Source organism: Falco punctatus (genome assembly GCF_963210335.1).
Source record: "Falco punctatus genome assembly, chromosome: 7".
Taxonomy (NCBI): domain Eukaryota; kingdom Metazoa; phylum Chordata; class Aves; order Falconiformes; family Falconidae; genus Falco; species Falco punctatus.
The window spans coordinates 71,203,300-71,219,650 of NC_137587.1; the positions used below are offsets into that span (position 1 = coordinate 71,203,300).

Here is a 16,351-nt window from a genome sequence, read left to right on the forward strand (position 1 = left end):
CCGGGCAGGCTGCGCCTGTCACGCTTCGGCAGAGGCCAGCCCCGGGGAGCACAGCACGCCACGCCACGCCACGCCACGCCGCCCCCTCCGTGCCACCAGCCTGGCTCTCCACACCCCCCCGGGAGCGGTTCCTTCTCACCAGCGTAAGTTGTGCCGTTAATCTCCACAGACATGTTAATACTCCCAATGCCGTTAGGTGACAAATTCAGTGCCGCCGCTGCTGCTGCTGAGTCTGGTTTATCTTCTTTTCAAGAAAGAAGAGATGCAGAGTTAGAGAGTAACTATCCCGTTCCCTGCACCACCCAGAGATGATCGAAGGTGGACACAGTCCTCCTCCTGTCCCCTCTTTGGTGAGGAAATCCCTCACAACATTCACTTCCAGTCCTATTATGTCTACAAAGGTGTTTGAGCGCTTTGGTGTGATCCGAGGGTCGGCTGTGAGCCCAGTGGCACTTCCACATCTCCCCGACTCGCGCACTGGAGGGCCCAGTTAACGTCCCCTCCACACACGACACAAGACCACATTTAAATGGGCTGGACTGTGGCCGTGCTGGCAGCAGACTGGGAGCACAGGACATGCCCCTACTCCTTCACTGAGGGGTGGCAGCTTCCCGGGGAGCTGCTGCGACTCCCTGGGCACGGCTCAGGCTGCAGCAGCTCCAGCGGCCACTGGAGGGAGGGGACCACCCGCAGGGCCAGGGGCTCAACCCAGCAGCACAACACTTGGCTGCCCCTCCAGCCTGGGAAATGTGTTTTTCCAGTGTCCTCAGCCTGGGGAGCCCTTTCTAAGCCCTGATGGGCCGCTCTGGAAGTGTCCGTGGGGTTCAATTTGCACTGATGTCTCGGGGGAGCCGGTTGTCCCATTCTCCTGGATGTTTCTGAACCTCCAACCGAAGCAACTGGCGGCCGTGGCCCTGGCTCGCAGGACTGCATCTGCACAGTTTGCACAGCCGTACCGTGGTTACCGGCCCACCCGATGTTGGTTTTGGGGCACTGGGCTATTAAAACAGAGAGCGATTACGCAGTCTGCTCGGGCTCTGGCACTGCATGCAAAATGCGTGGCTTTAGCAGACTTGGAAGGAGCTAGGACAGCAAGTTCACCGTCCCTGTAAGGAACACTAAGGACATTGCCAACATCTAACCTACACATTGCTATCAAGCTATGATAAGCTCGTGCAGTGCTTTTCAAAAGTGCCTCTCAAAAGACTTTACAAAGTTCAATATTATTTTTATTTTGCAATTGGGAAAATTAGCAAGTCTGTCCTGTCTTTTGTGCCCTAACAAAGGTGGGAGTAGTATCACTGAGTCCTTGGGGCTCAGCCCTCAGCCTGTCACTCTTGGTAGAGACTGAAATTATCCCTAGCATTTTGACTTTGGAAGTTCAGGGTGGAGAGAAAAAAACCCAAACTAAATTGAGATGAGAGTGATAAACATTACTCGATAAAGTTTGTATTCCCTTTCACTCACTGGTTTTGTTTTTATGTAAAGGTGAAATTTAGGTGGACGCATCGCTGTCAGGAACTGTGATGGGAAGTCCCAGTGCCGTTTAACCCCGCAGCCAGCTGCTGCTGCTTCGGAGGGGAACCTGCTCTGACCCTCTGCCATGTACGTTTCTGGCAAAACGTCTCAATAAAGCATTTACCAGCACTGCTAGCAAGGGCCTCGAGAACAACTCTTCCCTTTCTTCCAAGGGGTGCCAAACTTGCCTGGCCTTGCACCTACATCCAACTGCACAATTAATAGGGGGTCTGAGACCTTTAATTTTAATGGATCAAAAGGTTTGGAGGAAGCAGCTGTTGGGACTGAAATTTTCTGAGGCTTTGCTGTCCAGTGAAGTGCAGCCCCGGGGACAGGTAAGGGAGCCACGGCACTTAATCAGCTTTTGAAGCCACTATATAACAGTATTGATTCTGACAATGTGACCTTTACAGGGCGACTCCCCTTTTACAAAGCATTTCAGGAGTGCATTTCCCAGGCCATGAATGCTGCTTATATGTGACCTTCTAACCCAGCCTTGCCAGGAGTTCTTTGCCTGGAGGCTGTGCGTAGGGTTGCAGCAGATGTTGGTAGAAATCACCTGACTTGCTAAAAGCCGTGGGATGTGCAGGGGCCCCTGCAGATACACAGGTCTTTGTGGCCTCCACATCACACCTGACAAAGGATTCCTAAAAGCTGGGCATCTCTCCCCCACCCCCTGCAGTCTGCTATCCGTACAGAAAAAGCCGTTACCGACACGATCAATTGAAAGGGTTTGTGAGCAAGAAAGGACAGAAAATCATTCCCTGCAGCACAACGCTGGCAGGAGGCTCAGATGAGAGCAAGGCAGGGGAAAGCTGAGCGTCTGGCACAGGACGGGCTTCCCTTCCAAAAGCCATCTCACTGACAGCAGCATCGAAGGGCTGCCTTTGGCGAGGCTAAAGCACGCTCTCGGATCTGATGTACAGCAGGTATTAAACGCGAGGGGGTCAGCTACATGAACCAAAGCAGTTTCAGCCAGCCCATGTGCTTCCCATAAAGGAAGGAACACACTCACAGCACGTAACAGCACTGCTGCAAGGACAACCGAGCTAGTCATCAACTGAAACCGGTAATTCCCCACAGTGCAAGTTCTGCGAGCTTGAGTCCTGAAGCAATCTCACCGCGATCAACGCAGGAGGTCCTAAGCTCAGAGTAAGGGTCTTGTTGTAGGGGTCAAGTGGGTTTTATCAGCTTAGATGCAGAGCTTTCTGAACACAGCTAGGATTCTTCCGAATCCAGGCTGGATTCAGGTGATGCTGGATTATGCATCAACAAGAATAGAACCAGCAGCAGTAGGTAAAACCTAACAAAATACTGCTACAGTTTAGCTTTGCAGTTACTGTGCTCCATTTTAACAGCTGCTTGACAGTGACCTCTGCCTGGTACCCAGAGAGATAATCGAGCCCGCGTGTGAAGAGGTGTCTGACATCCTAGACTGGGAGCAATTCCCTCCCTGCTGCAGTCTGCAACGACCTTTTGTGTATCCAGAGGTGCTGCTTACCCTTGCCATTGATTTTGATCTTCATGGGGATCTGCCGCGCCATGCTGAACAGGTTGCGCTGAAGAGCCTGCTGGACAAGCCGCTGCTCCTCCTCCGTCATCCGCGAGACCTTCTTCTCTGGAGGCTCTCCCGACTCCAGCCTCTCCCTCAGCTGCTCCAGGGTGGCTGTTCTTGCTGCCACAGTTGCCTGCTGGCTAGCCAAGGTCACTGGCACAGCAATACGATTTGGCATAGACACAGTCAAGGGCACACCGTCACCTAGAAAAGGTAAGAGCCACTTAGTCCCTCCCACAGCCCTTCCTAGAGCGAGCACGCAAACGTGGAAACCGCCGGCCGCCCTCTTTGCTGCAAGTACAAGTAGCTGCTGACCTTTTCTGACAGCTGCTGCTGGAGACACCCGAGGATTGCTGGTCCCACTGCCTGGCGCAACACCGATGATGGGGAAGCGGATCTTTGGGGGAGACAGGAGGGAAGGAGGCCCTGTGGTGGTGGGCGAGTAGCTGAACAAAGAGGAGCTGTAGCTGGGCCGCCTGCCTTCCCGCCTGTTGCCATCAATTGCAGCCTGAAGCTCAGCAGGGGAACTGAGGGATTTCTTCTCGCATTCGTAGGCATATAGGTACTTCATGTACCTGGGAGAGAGGCGAGCACAGGGAAATTCAAGTAGGTTTCTCAGTAGAACATGAAATTATAGGCTAGAGCAACAAGCACCATATTCAGGAAGTCCTTCCGACTGAAGTCTTCTGCAGATCTGGAGGCTTTGCATATCACGACAGCAGCTACGCTTGGTTGGATGAGCACTGAGCGGTTTGGGTGTGAAGCACAGCTCTCAGACTTTGAGTTTACTCAGTGTTTATAGGAAAGCACACAGTTACATACTACTACACCCACAATGGCAGAAAAAACCCATGCAGAATTCCTCTGCAACTGAGATACCACCTAAAATTGTAAGAATTCAGATCTCGGACTGTAACACTCAACGCAAGGAAGGAAGTTTGAAGGATTACCCTTGTCCAAGTCATTTCTGTTGGGCAGCACCAAACCTTACCACTTCTGCGGAATTCTGGCACACACATTTACAGGAGACAGCCTGTTTGTACCGAAGGCTGTAGGAATGGCAAGGAGCTTCCCTCTCTGGGTCTCAGGGGCTCTTACAACTTCCAAGAAAACAGAGTCTGCACAAGAGCTGGGTATGGATTCCCAGAGCCCAGCCTTCTGTGCTCGAGTCACTGAAGCACAGCTTTGCGGTTTACTTTCACCATTCTTTTTCCTCTGCTTACTCTACTTCTTTATTGCTCGCATTAATTGCTCACGTTAATCAATTAATTGCTCAAATTAATCAATGTGAGGTACTGCAGGTCAGAAAAGCAATCCTCACAGTAAGCAGGTGCTAAATGCAAGTTTCCACAACTTAGTAGTGATTACAGACATGAAATGATCAAGTTCATACTTGATGCCTAAACATCAGGAGGCCTCCCTCCCCCCTCGCTGTGCCAAGTGCTCTCCAGAGACAGAGCAAGACCCTCCTTACCCCGAGGAGTTTACGCTCTGAAGAGGTGAGAAAGGCACAGGATAGAGGGAGGTGCAGAGCGCAGGGAACAAGGCGATAGCATATTAGTGCTGGGGTTGTAGGGACGCAAGGGGAATCACGGCTAAAATAAAAATGAGAGCAGAAGAAAGAAAGGAAAAGTTAAAACTGCAAGCCTAGGGCGAGAGGGACAAATAAAGCTCCTCCCTGGGCACAGAGCAAAATTTAGTCTTTCAATTTTTCCACCCCAGTCCCTGCTTCACACTCCCCAGTCCCCGCTTCGTGTTCCCATCCACGCTGTCAGACCTTCTGGACTTACTGGGTTCGAAGCGTGAACGCAGCACTGGTGATGGAGGTGGGCAGATTAAGGCCTTTGGTGATCTCTCGCCAGATCTTCTTGTTGATGATTTCCACCAGCCCTCCTTTCTCAGTTACCAGCTTGTAGAGCATATAGAGATCCAGGATCTGCTTTGCCATGATGGGTATCCGATTGATGGGAGTTCCTGGAGGGAAACAGCAGGGAAGGAAACATGGAGTCAGAAAGAAAATGAGGCCAAGAAAACCGGCAGGTCGGGGCTATCGATCTTCTTTCTAATAGGAAATTCAGGCAACTGTATTTGCAGCCTGACTTGAGACCTCTCGATGGGTGAGTAAATGAGCCAGAGAAGTGTAGCTACATGGCACGTCCTTTCCATGAAAAATCCTTTCCTGTAGGCAAAAGCAATTATCAGACAAATAATAACCTGCAGCTAGCAGCAACTTCTAAAATAGAAAGAGGGGAAGTAGGGACTATTCAATCCTAGGGGTGAGGGAGCAGCACAGAGGAATCATTTTTTATGGGCTCCCAGGGCAATCTCAGATAAAAATCTGTATTGCTTGCGCTCAGGAAGGGGCTGAGCAGCCAGGCAACTGAAGCTACTTATACATGGGGATTTGTCTCCCTCAACTCCCCAGGATTTGCTGTCCTGTATTGCTTGGGAACAGTGACAAAGGCGTCCACGACACCTGAGAGCACCTCGTTCCCCCACGTACATGCACCTCTATCCTCCCTCACAAGCACGTGCATGTTTTGCTGTGGCTACTGCTCTCACAAGGCATTTTCACCCTCCCACCCCTCCCTGAACACGCTCCCAAATGACACACCACTGAGGCCACACGTGTACCTTGGTAGCAACCGCAACCCAGCTGCTGGAGCCGTAACTTGTTACGAGAAAGCTAGAGCAATCGTGGGGATGGTGGAGATGAACAAACGAGCAGTGTGATGAAGCAACTGCGTGCCTGACTGCAGACATGGCAACACCAGGCATCCTCATGGTGGCTGGGAGAAGCACCAGGTACCCCCAAGCACTTTCTGGAGCCCAAAACAAGGTCCTGCTCTATCCTCGATCCTTGAGAGGACAGACAGGGAAACAGCTCTATCCCTCCTGTTCAGTTCTGTCATCTTCTGGGTTAACAGAAGTAAGAAAAATCTGATTTTTAACCCCATAGTGCCCTTTTAGCAGCACCTTAAAGTGATAAAGCGTGCAGGGTTTGAAAAGGTCAAACTAATGAGATTTAGGCAAGGAGAGGAAGAGGAGAAAAAACCTGCTGATATAGCAAACCTTTTATTTTGCATAGGAAATACTGTCCTGGATCAAAGAGCCATCCATCTGAGGTCAGTATCCTGTCTACCACAATGGTCAGCACCAGCCTTTACAGGAAAGCCTGCGAAGCGCTGTAATGGACAATTATGGAATACCCAACCCACAGGGGAGACTTCTGCCACTGCTCATCAGCCAGCGATTCGGTTAATGCCCCGAAGCAGAGCAGTTTATGGCCCTTATAAATGGGTTTTATTCTGTTTAGTGAAAAGGAGTTCAGCTCAGCTCTGCAGATGTCCTCATTATACATGTAAGTGTAATTTTTTTTTTCTTCTTTTCTTTTTGAAGCCTGTTATGCATTAGCTCATGGTACCAATTCCCACAGGTTAATGAGACGTTGGATAGAAAAAGAAAACTTTTGCAGCTTTAAAAGGGCTGCCCTTCAGTTTCACCAAGTTACTAACTCTTAAACTGTAAGAAAACAAAGAGCAACCTGATCAGGCTTGGTCCACATGCTCCGTCATTTCGTATCTATAATATATCCTCTTTTCCTTGCCTTGTCTAAACAACCCCTTCCCTGTCCCCAGCAGAAAAGTCCACAAAGCAGTAATTTCACAAACTGCATCAGATCCTCTTCCTGCATTTCAGAGACGACAGTTCCCTCAGGGAGCAGAGATAGAGATGTTTCCAAACTGTTTAAATGTGCTGCAGCTCCTTGCATCCATCCATCCCAGCCGGCTGCCCCAAGCCAGGAGCCAGCCCCTCCCAAAAGGCCAGCCTGTGTAAATGCAATCCTCAGTTTGCTTCGGTTTTTCCTCAGCCACCATTTTGTCTCAGTGTGTTATTGCAAAGATTAAGAGCACACCAACAGCGTCATTTCAGACACACAGAGGGCTGGGAGCGATCATGTTACCAGCCTTAAGTTATCATTCATCAGCTGAGCCACAGTAACCAGTCACACCCAGCCCGCTCCCAATGAAGAGCGGGGAAATATTTATGTTGGAGGTCTCTAGGAAGAGCCAGGGGTGGTTTCTTTCCGCCCCAAAATGCCCCTTCATTAACAGTTCAGCATTTCTGCCCCAGCAGCGAGGAGAGCCAGGGTGTCCCAAGGGGCATCACACTGCCAGCAAAGCCTTTGCTCCCCGGGGGCAGCATCAAGACCCTCTCCCCTCCTCCTCCAGCAACCCCACACCGCTCCAAGCTACCCGCTTCTCCCCAATCCAATTTAGGGAATAGCATTAACTTGTCCAGAAGGGACTTTCATCCAGCTCTCCTTGGACAGTGCCCAGATGGAGAGTGAAAGGGAAGGGTCATGGATAAGGCTCCTCAGGCAAACAAGCCACTAACACAGAGTGTAAGGAAATAGCTGCTTTTTAACATATTGCATTTTTCCTCAACAGTTTCATTCTTCTTGAGATTCTCCCATCATAGCAGCTGAAAAGGGACAAAAGTGTTATTTATCCAAATGCTCCCGTGCAAGGGACAAACATTATCTACACAGTGGGAAATAAAGGCTTAAATATATTTCCAGAGAGCCCGCTCACGGCTGGAGTAGAAACAGCACTCGGGTCTGACCTCCCCACCTCATGTTACTACCCCTCTGACACCTTCCCTTCCTGAAGTTTGCTTTTAAACAAGACCCACAGACCAAAGTGCCCTGAAATTCAATTAGTAACTTTATAAATTAAGCTAAGACCTACAGCTTTTTTTTCTTTCCTCTCTCCTACCTACAAAATTTCTTCATGCCAGCTGAGAAACTTTACAGCAGGGACAAAACTACTTCCAACCTTCTACCACTTGAGCGTGGGGCTGCAATCACTTCCCTCTCACGCTCTCTCATAGCACCACTCCAAGTAATGTCCCCCAGAGCGAGCAAAGAGCCATTTGGGTTTTAGACCTGGTAAATTAACTGTACTTTTCTGAGCAAGCCAGGGCACTGCATGTTTCATAGGATCTGACTGTAAAAGAGCTGAGAAGCATGGAAAAGCTGCTGTGGGAGCCCCCTCCTCCCCCAGCCCCTCGCCGAGGAAAGGCAAGGCGATAAAGTCTTTATTGGAAACCCCCAGCGCTCAAACAGGAAAGGCTGAAAAACGAGTATCATGGGACGATTGGATGCTGAAGCCGAGCGGATCCTTTCACAGGCGGCTGCAAGGCTTGTCAGGGGCCATGATGGATTACTGTCATCTGGCAGCATCAGGATTAATGATCCGGAGGTCAGAGGGGAGAATTCCAGAGGGAAAGGTCAGCAGCCGGGGGCACAGCATAAGACTTGTTGCCTTTTGATGGCGAACTCATTTTACTGTACTTTCAAGCCTCTCTATTCTGCCGGCTCTCAGAAATGCTGTACATACCGTGCCTGCAAAGAGCCAGCAGCCTTGCCTGACTCGAGAAGAGGATAAGGAAGATGACTGCCTCCTCTCCTAGTTTTCTTCGTAAACAACTTCTCTTCCTTTTAGTATAACCCCAGCTATTAAGTACAGGCCATTCCTTCAAGAATCACCCAAAACTGGGACACGCAGGCAGTCTTGTTTCTACTGGAAAAGGGGTGATGTGTAGCTGATGAGCATGGGAGACCTCAGAAAGACAAACTCCAGGGCAGGCAAACTCTGGAAGGAGAAAGAGGAATCATCCCACAGCCCAAGGGTTCCTGGTCTTCTGCAGGGAAAGCAAGCTGTAACTACAATCCAGATTTCTGGAATAGAGTTTCCCTGGAGGAAGCCTGCCTAGCTATAAACATCTCTGTCCTTCAAGGGAAATAGGCAGCCCCCTCTGCCAAGCTGTTTCCCCCTGTTCAAAAGCCTCTTCTGTTCCAGGCAGATGCAACAGAAGCCTAAAGGGCTTATATGGATAGACTTGAATGTCCCCAATGTCCCCTGTACCGGTGAGGCAGAAGGGGCAACTGTTTAATTTTCATCCTTCAAGAGCTATTTAAGAAGGGACTGAGGAAGCTGTAAACCCCAGACCATCTCCGAATGACTGATTTTACATCTATTGGCCATGAACCAGTATCTGGAGAGGGGGCACTGCCTGAGCCATCAGCACCCGCAGGCTCTGCTCCCCAGCACAGCAGCCGCCCGCCCAGTGCTGGGGCTCAGCCTTTCCCCTTCTCCTAAGGGAACTAAGCTTTGGACCAACATCTTCCTCACTATCCACCCAAGCACGCTGCCCAACTCCCTCCCCCCCGTTCTTCAACCTGAAGCCCAGCTAAGATAGATCTAAGACTAAAGATGCAGACTGATGTTAAACAAGGAAAACTGCCCCTAAGACTGTTCATAACCAAATTATAGAAAATAAGCGTCCCCTCATTTTGGAGGGATTTGCAAGCCTTCCACGATGGAGATCCCCTGCCAAGGGCCACTCTCTCCTCTCCTCCTGCTGAGCCATGCCCACTGCAGGGAGTTCCCCACCATCAAGCAGTCTAAGCCATGACTTGTCCTGCATGCAAGAGACAAAGAGCAGTTAATTATACCCAGCCTGGAGCACTACTTTTTGCAATCACCTCCCTTTTTTTTTTTTTCTTCCTAGCCAATTTTAGAAGTGTCCATTTCTTAGTAAGGAACAAAGGAGGTGAGAATCCCAAACATTATTCCACAGAGCAACATTCAGAGCACAACAAAGTACACTCTGGAGTGAAAAATAGGCACAGTGTGTGTGTGTGCATTTTTAATACACTATCTGTACAGGTAAGAGCTGCTCTTTCCACCTCCCACTCTAAATATGTTCAGAAGAGAAACAGTATCAGACAGCCAAAAGGAACAGGTTTTCCCCAGGAGACCGGGGAAGTCCATAGTGATTCAAAAGAATTTTGAACCAAATCTTGAAGAGGTCTTCGTGTTTATTTGAAGGGAAACTGAGTAATTACTTGGTATGAACAACCTCCTCATCTCCCAGGCTAAACAGAGGAAAATTCAGTTCAACAGCAAGTCAGCAGCGCAGAACACGAGCAAATCAACTTGAACTCTGCACTGCCCCAGTTCCTCTTGCAAGGACAAACCCTGGCTGGCTTCACACAAAGCTGCTCGTTCAGCCACCCCAGCTCCTTTGCATGAGTTTTGTGTGTTGATTTGGTTTGAGTCTGTCCCAAGCATTCAATGTTAAAATAAAAAGCGAAGGGATACAGAAAGGAAACCACCTCTCCCCTCTTCCTCCCTGTTCATGCCACAGCTGATCTAATCTCTCCCCACGCATGGCATTTCCACAGCAGGCAATCTCACCTCCCAACAGGAATGTCACCACCTGATCTGTGAGCCTGCAGACCATTAGACAACTCCTATCAAAGCAGGAGCCAGGATAGAGGGTAATTAATCATGCTCTATTTGACAGGAGGCCCACTTCTTATCTGCGCCCCTTGAAACACCATCAGTTTCTGCTTCCCTCCCCAGTAAGCGAGGCTGACAGCAGCCCCTTATCAGATTTCGGCTGCTGAACCAGCAGCCGCCTAACTGGCATCCCCTGCCCCCTTGTATTAGCCATGGCACCGGCCACGGTAACCCTCCTGCACACCCCTGTAACAGAGGTCCCACGGAGGTTTGCTCTCCTGCACCCAGCTCCAACTGTCTGGCTGCTACTGACACAGCTGGGTCTAATATATTTGCTATTACAAATTTCTTCACCAGATGGTGAACTGCCACGCAACTGGTGGTGGGTTTCCATACATGTGACCTCTGAACTAAATGGGCAAACTCTTCTTCTTCAGGCAAAGAGAGGCAGAAATACTGACTGCAATGCTGATAAAGAAGGGCAGCTGGGGAAAATAAAGGTAGGTCAGGCAGGCTGAACCAAGTCGAAAATTAAGAGCATCTTCATGTCAAATGGTTCCACCTTCTACCATCCACTTGGATATCTACAGGGTCATCTCTTCAGTGCTGAGCCACCTCCACTGCTTGACTGCAGCAGTTCATTCCTCATTTGAAAAACATGCTGCTAAAATTTAGAGGGGGGGAAAGGCCAAGAACACCCATAGCAAGGAGGAAGTACCAATACAAGCAAAAGCTTGAGAAGACCAGGATTTGAGGTGCAAACACGCAGGCTTTGAGACACTGGAGAAACACATGACCATCTAACATCTCAGCCTTCAGGGGGAGCGAAGAAAACCCCCTCTGACTCCATCACTCAATTCTGTATACCCAGGAAGGGGCACCTGGGATCCAGAGATCCTCAGCTGGCAATCACTAGAGCAGAGTAGTATCAGATGAATAAGCTACAGAAAGGTTCCTGCAAAGCAACAACAGCCAATCATTTCAAATTAACTTCTTCTGTACCCTGTCAAGTGCCAACTTGGTTCATACAGAACATTTAAGCTGCTCAAGCATTCCTCATGTTGGCTAAGTTTAAAACAAATATCCTGTAAGCCAGAACCAAGTCAACTCGCAGTACTATTTTTCCATTAATTACAACTGCAGCTTCCAAATATGATTCTTCTTTGAAGCTAAAGCAACATTCACTCTAAAGCACTATTTTTCAGCTGCTTAAAACTAAGGGATATTAGTTATTTAAATTGCACTGGGTATTTTCCCAGAAAAATTTTTTTTAAAATCTTTCCAAAAGGTAACTTCCAGGCTTTTTCCAAATTAGAGAAAAAAGTTCTCATGTCTCTATGCCGCAATGAATGTCTTGTGTATGAAAAACAAAGGGGAGCAAGTCTGGGTTTCATGGGAAGGACCTGCTGACAACTACTTGTAAGTTATTGCAGTTTGCAAACTGGCCCAGGTAAACTCCCCCAAAATATCAACTTAAGTGCCTGGTGGAGACTTTTAGTCACCTGGGACCCAAGGCTGGTGGAGCAAGACGTTCCCTGCAAGAGTTTTGTGGATGCTACAGAGAACCCTACCTCAGGTACAGGACTCTGCATCCCCAGAAGAGCCAGATTCAAGCTGTTCAGGGATCCCAAGCACCTTGCTTTGCACCTGTTTTTTACCCTAGCATCACTTACAAGTGTTTAAGTACACCGAGTAGTATGTTCTGTTCCATGTTCTGAAAAGCTTAAACCATTTAAAGCATACAGAGGAATGTAAACCAGAATGCCAGCTCCCCCTACAACTTCAGGAAAAGTCATTCTTTCCATTCTAACAATATAAAAATAAAAAGCTAAAATATTTCACTGATCCCCACTGCTTACCATTTGCACAAGACACTAGCCATCATTTTTCCTGAGTCTAAAGTCAGTATGGTTGGCCACAGAAGAGGTTCTTTAAAGGAGGTACAGGAGGCAGAGAAGTCGCTGTGCACAAATCCAATAGTCTAACGGGGAAGAGGACTTTTCCTGGTTGGTTTGGTCCATTCCAGAGGAGATATCTGCAGTGCCTCGAGTGAGAATTTTTCCACTGCAGAATACAATCTACTATTTAGGGAAACATTTGTTGTGGCTCAGCATTAAGCAGGTAGCATGAACACAGGATGCTGAGAATTTATGTCTATTGATGTCTCAGAACTACACTGCTTAATTCAGGCACAAAAATATCTCCAGAGGATCAAAAGAAGAAACCTGCAAAACAATCAGTAGAAGAATGAAGCGTACTCCCTGAACAAACATTTCATAAACACCACTTGGCCTATAGATAAAAGAATCCATCAGTAAATGCTTTTGTCAATGCCCTGGATTTGTTGTATTTCCACATCTAAAATGTGCAGACAGAGCATACAACAGCAGGAAAACATTAAAACCACACGGTCAGACTTACAAAGCCCCTTCTATGTATATACACATAAAAAACCAGAATGGTCAAGCCATCTGGGAAAACCAAGGTCACACAGAAACCTTGAACAAAATTAGTAGAGCTGTACAATTGGAGACATTTTATGAGGTCTTCACAAAGGCAGTACTTAAAATGAACAAAACAGCTTCCCTTGAAAGGGAGCCTTTCCTAATACACCATAGCACACAGTTAGATCTCTTCCTCATCAAACCTTTTCTCGAGAGGAATGTCTTGCACGAACACAACTGATCCTTCCAGGGGATGAAACAGTCCCACTACTCCAGCTCTCTCCTGACCAGCACTGGTGGAATACAATCAGCTCCATTATCAGTGGCTGCCTTAGCAGCTGTAACAGTCACACCACTGACAGTCCTTCACTATCTGGAGACAAAAAGCTGTCTAGCTACACTACCTAGTACATGCTACAGGGCTAACAGCTACATTTTTCTGCTACTCATCATCATACCTATGTCTTCTATCACACACAAAAAAAGATGGCGACAAAATTTACCACCAGGGTATGTTCACAGAGTGAGAAAGACCCGAAAATCGGAAGATGTCATCACCTCTAACACTGAGCCAGACCCGAGTAAATGAACTTGCTTAGCTGGCTACATACTTTGCTGTAAGAAAATTATTTTCAGTAATACAAAAGATGGGGGAACACAAGATTACCCTGATTTACTGTGATGGATGGAGCTTTAGCGTGGGCACTTAGAAAACTGCTCCTGCCTCAAGTGTTCTCCGCAGCAGGCAGAACAAATCCAGCCTCTGTGCCTGCAATGCAACCCTCTCCACAGTGCACTAGCAGAGAAGTCTCAGCCCGTGCCCTTAAAAATGCCCTGAACCACAAGCCTGCCCACAGAGCAGCTCCTCACGCTGCAGGAGGTTAAGAGCTTCTGGGAAACCAGACCCCAAGGCTCAACTTGTCACAAGACACCAGCTCAGCAACGGAGACAGAGGGAAGCCACCACTGAAGCTGCTTATCCCTGCTCAGCCTGAGGAAAGACAACCTTCGGTTTGAGACTGCAGAAGAGATGAAAAAAACAGGAAAGGTGGAAAGGGTAATACAGCAAGCTAGCATCGTCCCTGCTGAGCCGCGCCAGGCTGGTCCTGCCGTAGGCCTGGCTCGAAGCTAGCCCCGCACGGTAATTTGCTCTCTTCAGCTGGTCTCCCCTCCTCTCCCCATCTGCCCCTTCAATCACAGCCATGGTGGGACCCATTCACCTAAACACATACAAGGAATAAAACATCCAACAAAGGAAGAGTTACAGCTTTCCTCTCATCTCCCTCTTCCATCATTATTGCCACTGAAGGGCCATTTTATCACTTGCAGCTGTGGTCATTCAGCAACAACCTGCTGTGCTCAGAGGCAGATGAGACCTGAACATTTGATCTGCATTAAGCCTGTTTCATGGCTTTACATTTCTAGGTACATTCCTAACAGCAGCACCAACAACCAAATCTTTTCATCCCTCCAGCTACTCGGTAGCTCCTGTGAAATCTGTCATTTATCTTTCACTTCGAGCTTTTTTTGGTTTGGCATCAGTTTGCAATCTGTGCCACAAATCCATCAATCCTAAACAAGGGCCAGCACTTCTCCTGGACAACAGCAAAATCCCCATCTTTACACTAGCAATGTTTATTAGCAGAGCTGCTTTCCATTCCCTTCAGACACGAGGTGCAAATTAACCAGCTCTTCACACATACTAGCTAAGAAACACAGCACTTTGCTCTCAGGTGCAATGAGCCCTCAGTTGTCCCCATCTTTGGGGGACTCTTTCAGAACAAGGCATCTGTTCAGCCTTGTATAGTTTAAGGTGCTCATTTGGCACGTAAAGCGAGGGGAGAAGAAATCAGAGCCTGAATGGTATCCTATGATATTTTTGTGGTAGAAGATTCCAGATTTTTGAGAATCCCAGAATAGGACACAGTGGGCAAGTCCATCTGCTCAGTAGAAAACCAAAGTCCTGCTGCAGACAGTGCTGGGAATAGCAGGAAAAGTGGACAGTCCAGCTTCTGGGAAACCATGCCAAGTCAAAAGATTTCCTCTGCAGTAAGACACAGCAGCTCAGATGAATGACGGAAGCTGCCTCCTATAGCTCAATGTATGCTGTTCAGCTCTCCTATCAACCTGAAGCAGCTTAGCTCCCCAGAGTCATCCTGCCTATTACTTTGGGGGTCCCAAAATACAAAGCAAGCCCACAACTGCCTCACACCCTGCAACCTAGCCAGTCCCCCAGAGCAGGGCCAAACATTTGCAGCCCCTCTAGGAGTGTGCTATCAGTTCCTGACATCTCACCCCTGTGGGCACTGGGTTCTTGTATTTCATTTTCAGCCTTCTAGCAAGCAAGAAAACAAGGGAGTCTCCAGAAAACAAATACACTTGGAAATGCCCAGATGATTAAAAGCTAAACTCCTACAGCAACCAGCTGGTAACCAGCTCAGCCCCTGCACTGGGAACATGTCAATTATAAATAATTAAAAGGTAACAGGAAGGAGACACTGAGGTATTAAGCAGATTTCTCCCTAGGTATCTGGAGGTTTCTATTGCTGCCAATCACACCCTTCAGATTATTGTCCTGTCTTGTCAGTCATCCCAGCCCTTACATTAACATGTGAGCTCAGGTTAACATTCGCAAGTAAACTAATTAAGCCCAGTTATGCCTCTGCACATGAAAGCCAAAAATACCAGCAAAACCCTGCTCTATTTTTTCACCACCTTGGAAGCATAACCTCAAACTGCTGGAGAGTAAAAATTCACACAGGTCAGCTGTCAGCTCTAGCCAAGCCAGGAAAAAATGGACACAGACATGAAGAGCAACTGCAATAGCTGCATTTTGGACAGCCTTTCCTCTGCTGGTGATCTAGGCATCCAGACGGGGATGCATCTGAAGATGCAGGGTTCAAAAGACAACAGGAAATAAGACTCCAGCTCAAACTCAGCAAACAGATAACTTTCAAGTAGATGAGACTGAGATGTTGCATCTTTATGTGTTATTGAACTCCTGGCACAACACTGGTGGTGACACTAACAAAACCCCCTTCAAATAAGCACAGCCTGGCTTGTTTGGTCTGGCACACTCAGAGAGCATTATGCCAAAAGGGAGCAAAGGGTCCCTTTTTATGTCTGCTCTTCACACCTTCCTTCAGCAGACTCTTCAGAAACAATGAAAAGGTCTATAAGCACAATTTAACACTTTTTGTCAGGAGCATTTTTGTTGAAGAGTCTGTCTAGCCTGGCATGCTTGGCAGGGTAAAGGAATAGTGCACCACAATGGATTTACTACAGATGTTCAGAAACATGTCTTATACAATACCACATACATGTACATTTTTGTTATGCATAGTTTGCAATGAGGGAACTGAACTTTGATAACTAGCAGACAGAAAGAGGCTTGTGACATCCCAGCTGAGCTACTTCACACATGCATCACCACTCCTGCAGCAAGGAAAGCTGCAAGCTGCTGACACCACAGGGAGGAATGTGCGAAACTGTGCACTTCCGCACTCAGTTACACAAAATTACTAA

At 48.1% G+C, this 16,351-nt stretch overlaps 1 protein-coding gene across 5 annotated transcripts in view; it reads right to left on the reverse strand.

The window, feature by feature from the left end:
• The window catches only part of ARID3B (AT-rich interaction domain 3B), a 36,764-nt gene that overhangs the window by 5,296 nt on the left and 15,117 nt on the right, over positions 1-16,351 (reverse strand). For 4 of the 5 annotated variants that reach the window (XM_080397357.1, XM_080397355.1, XM_080397354.1 and 1 more), the window contains exons 5-8: positions 4,864-5,047; positions 3,389-3,648; positions 3,020-3,277; positions 140-244 (exon numbers count right to left, since the gene is read on the reverse strand). In XM_080397357.1, coding sequence (XP_080253483.1) covers positions 140-244; positions 3,020-3,277; positions 3,389-3,648; positions 4,864-5,047 — 807 coding nt within the window. The remainder of the gene's footprint in view (positions 1-139; positions 245-3,019; positions 3,278-3,388; positions 3,649-4,863; positions 5,048-16,351) is intronic. The other variant, XM_080397358.1, reaches the window with a different exon arrangement.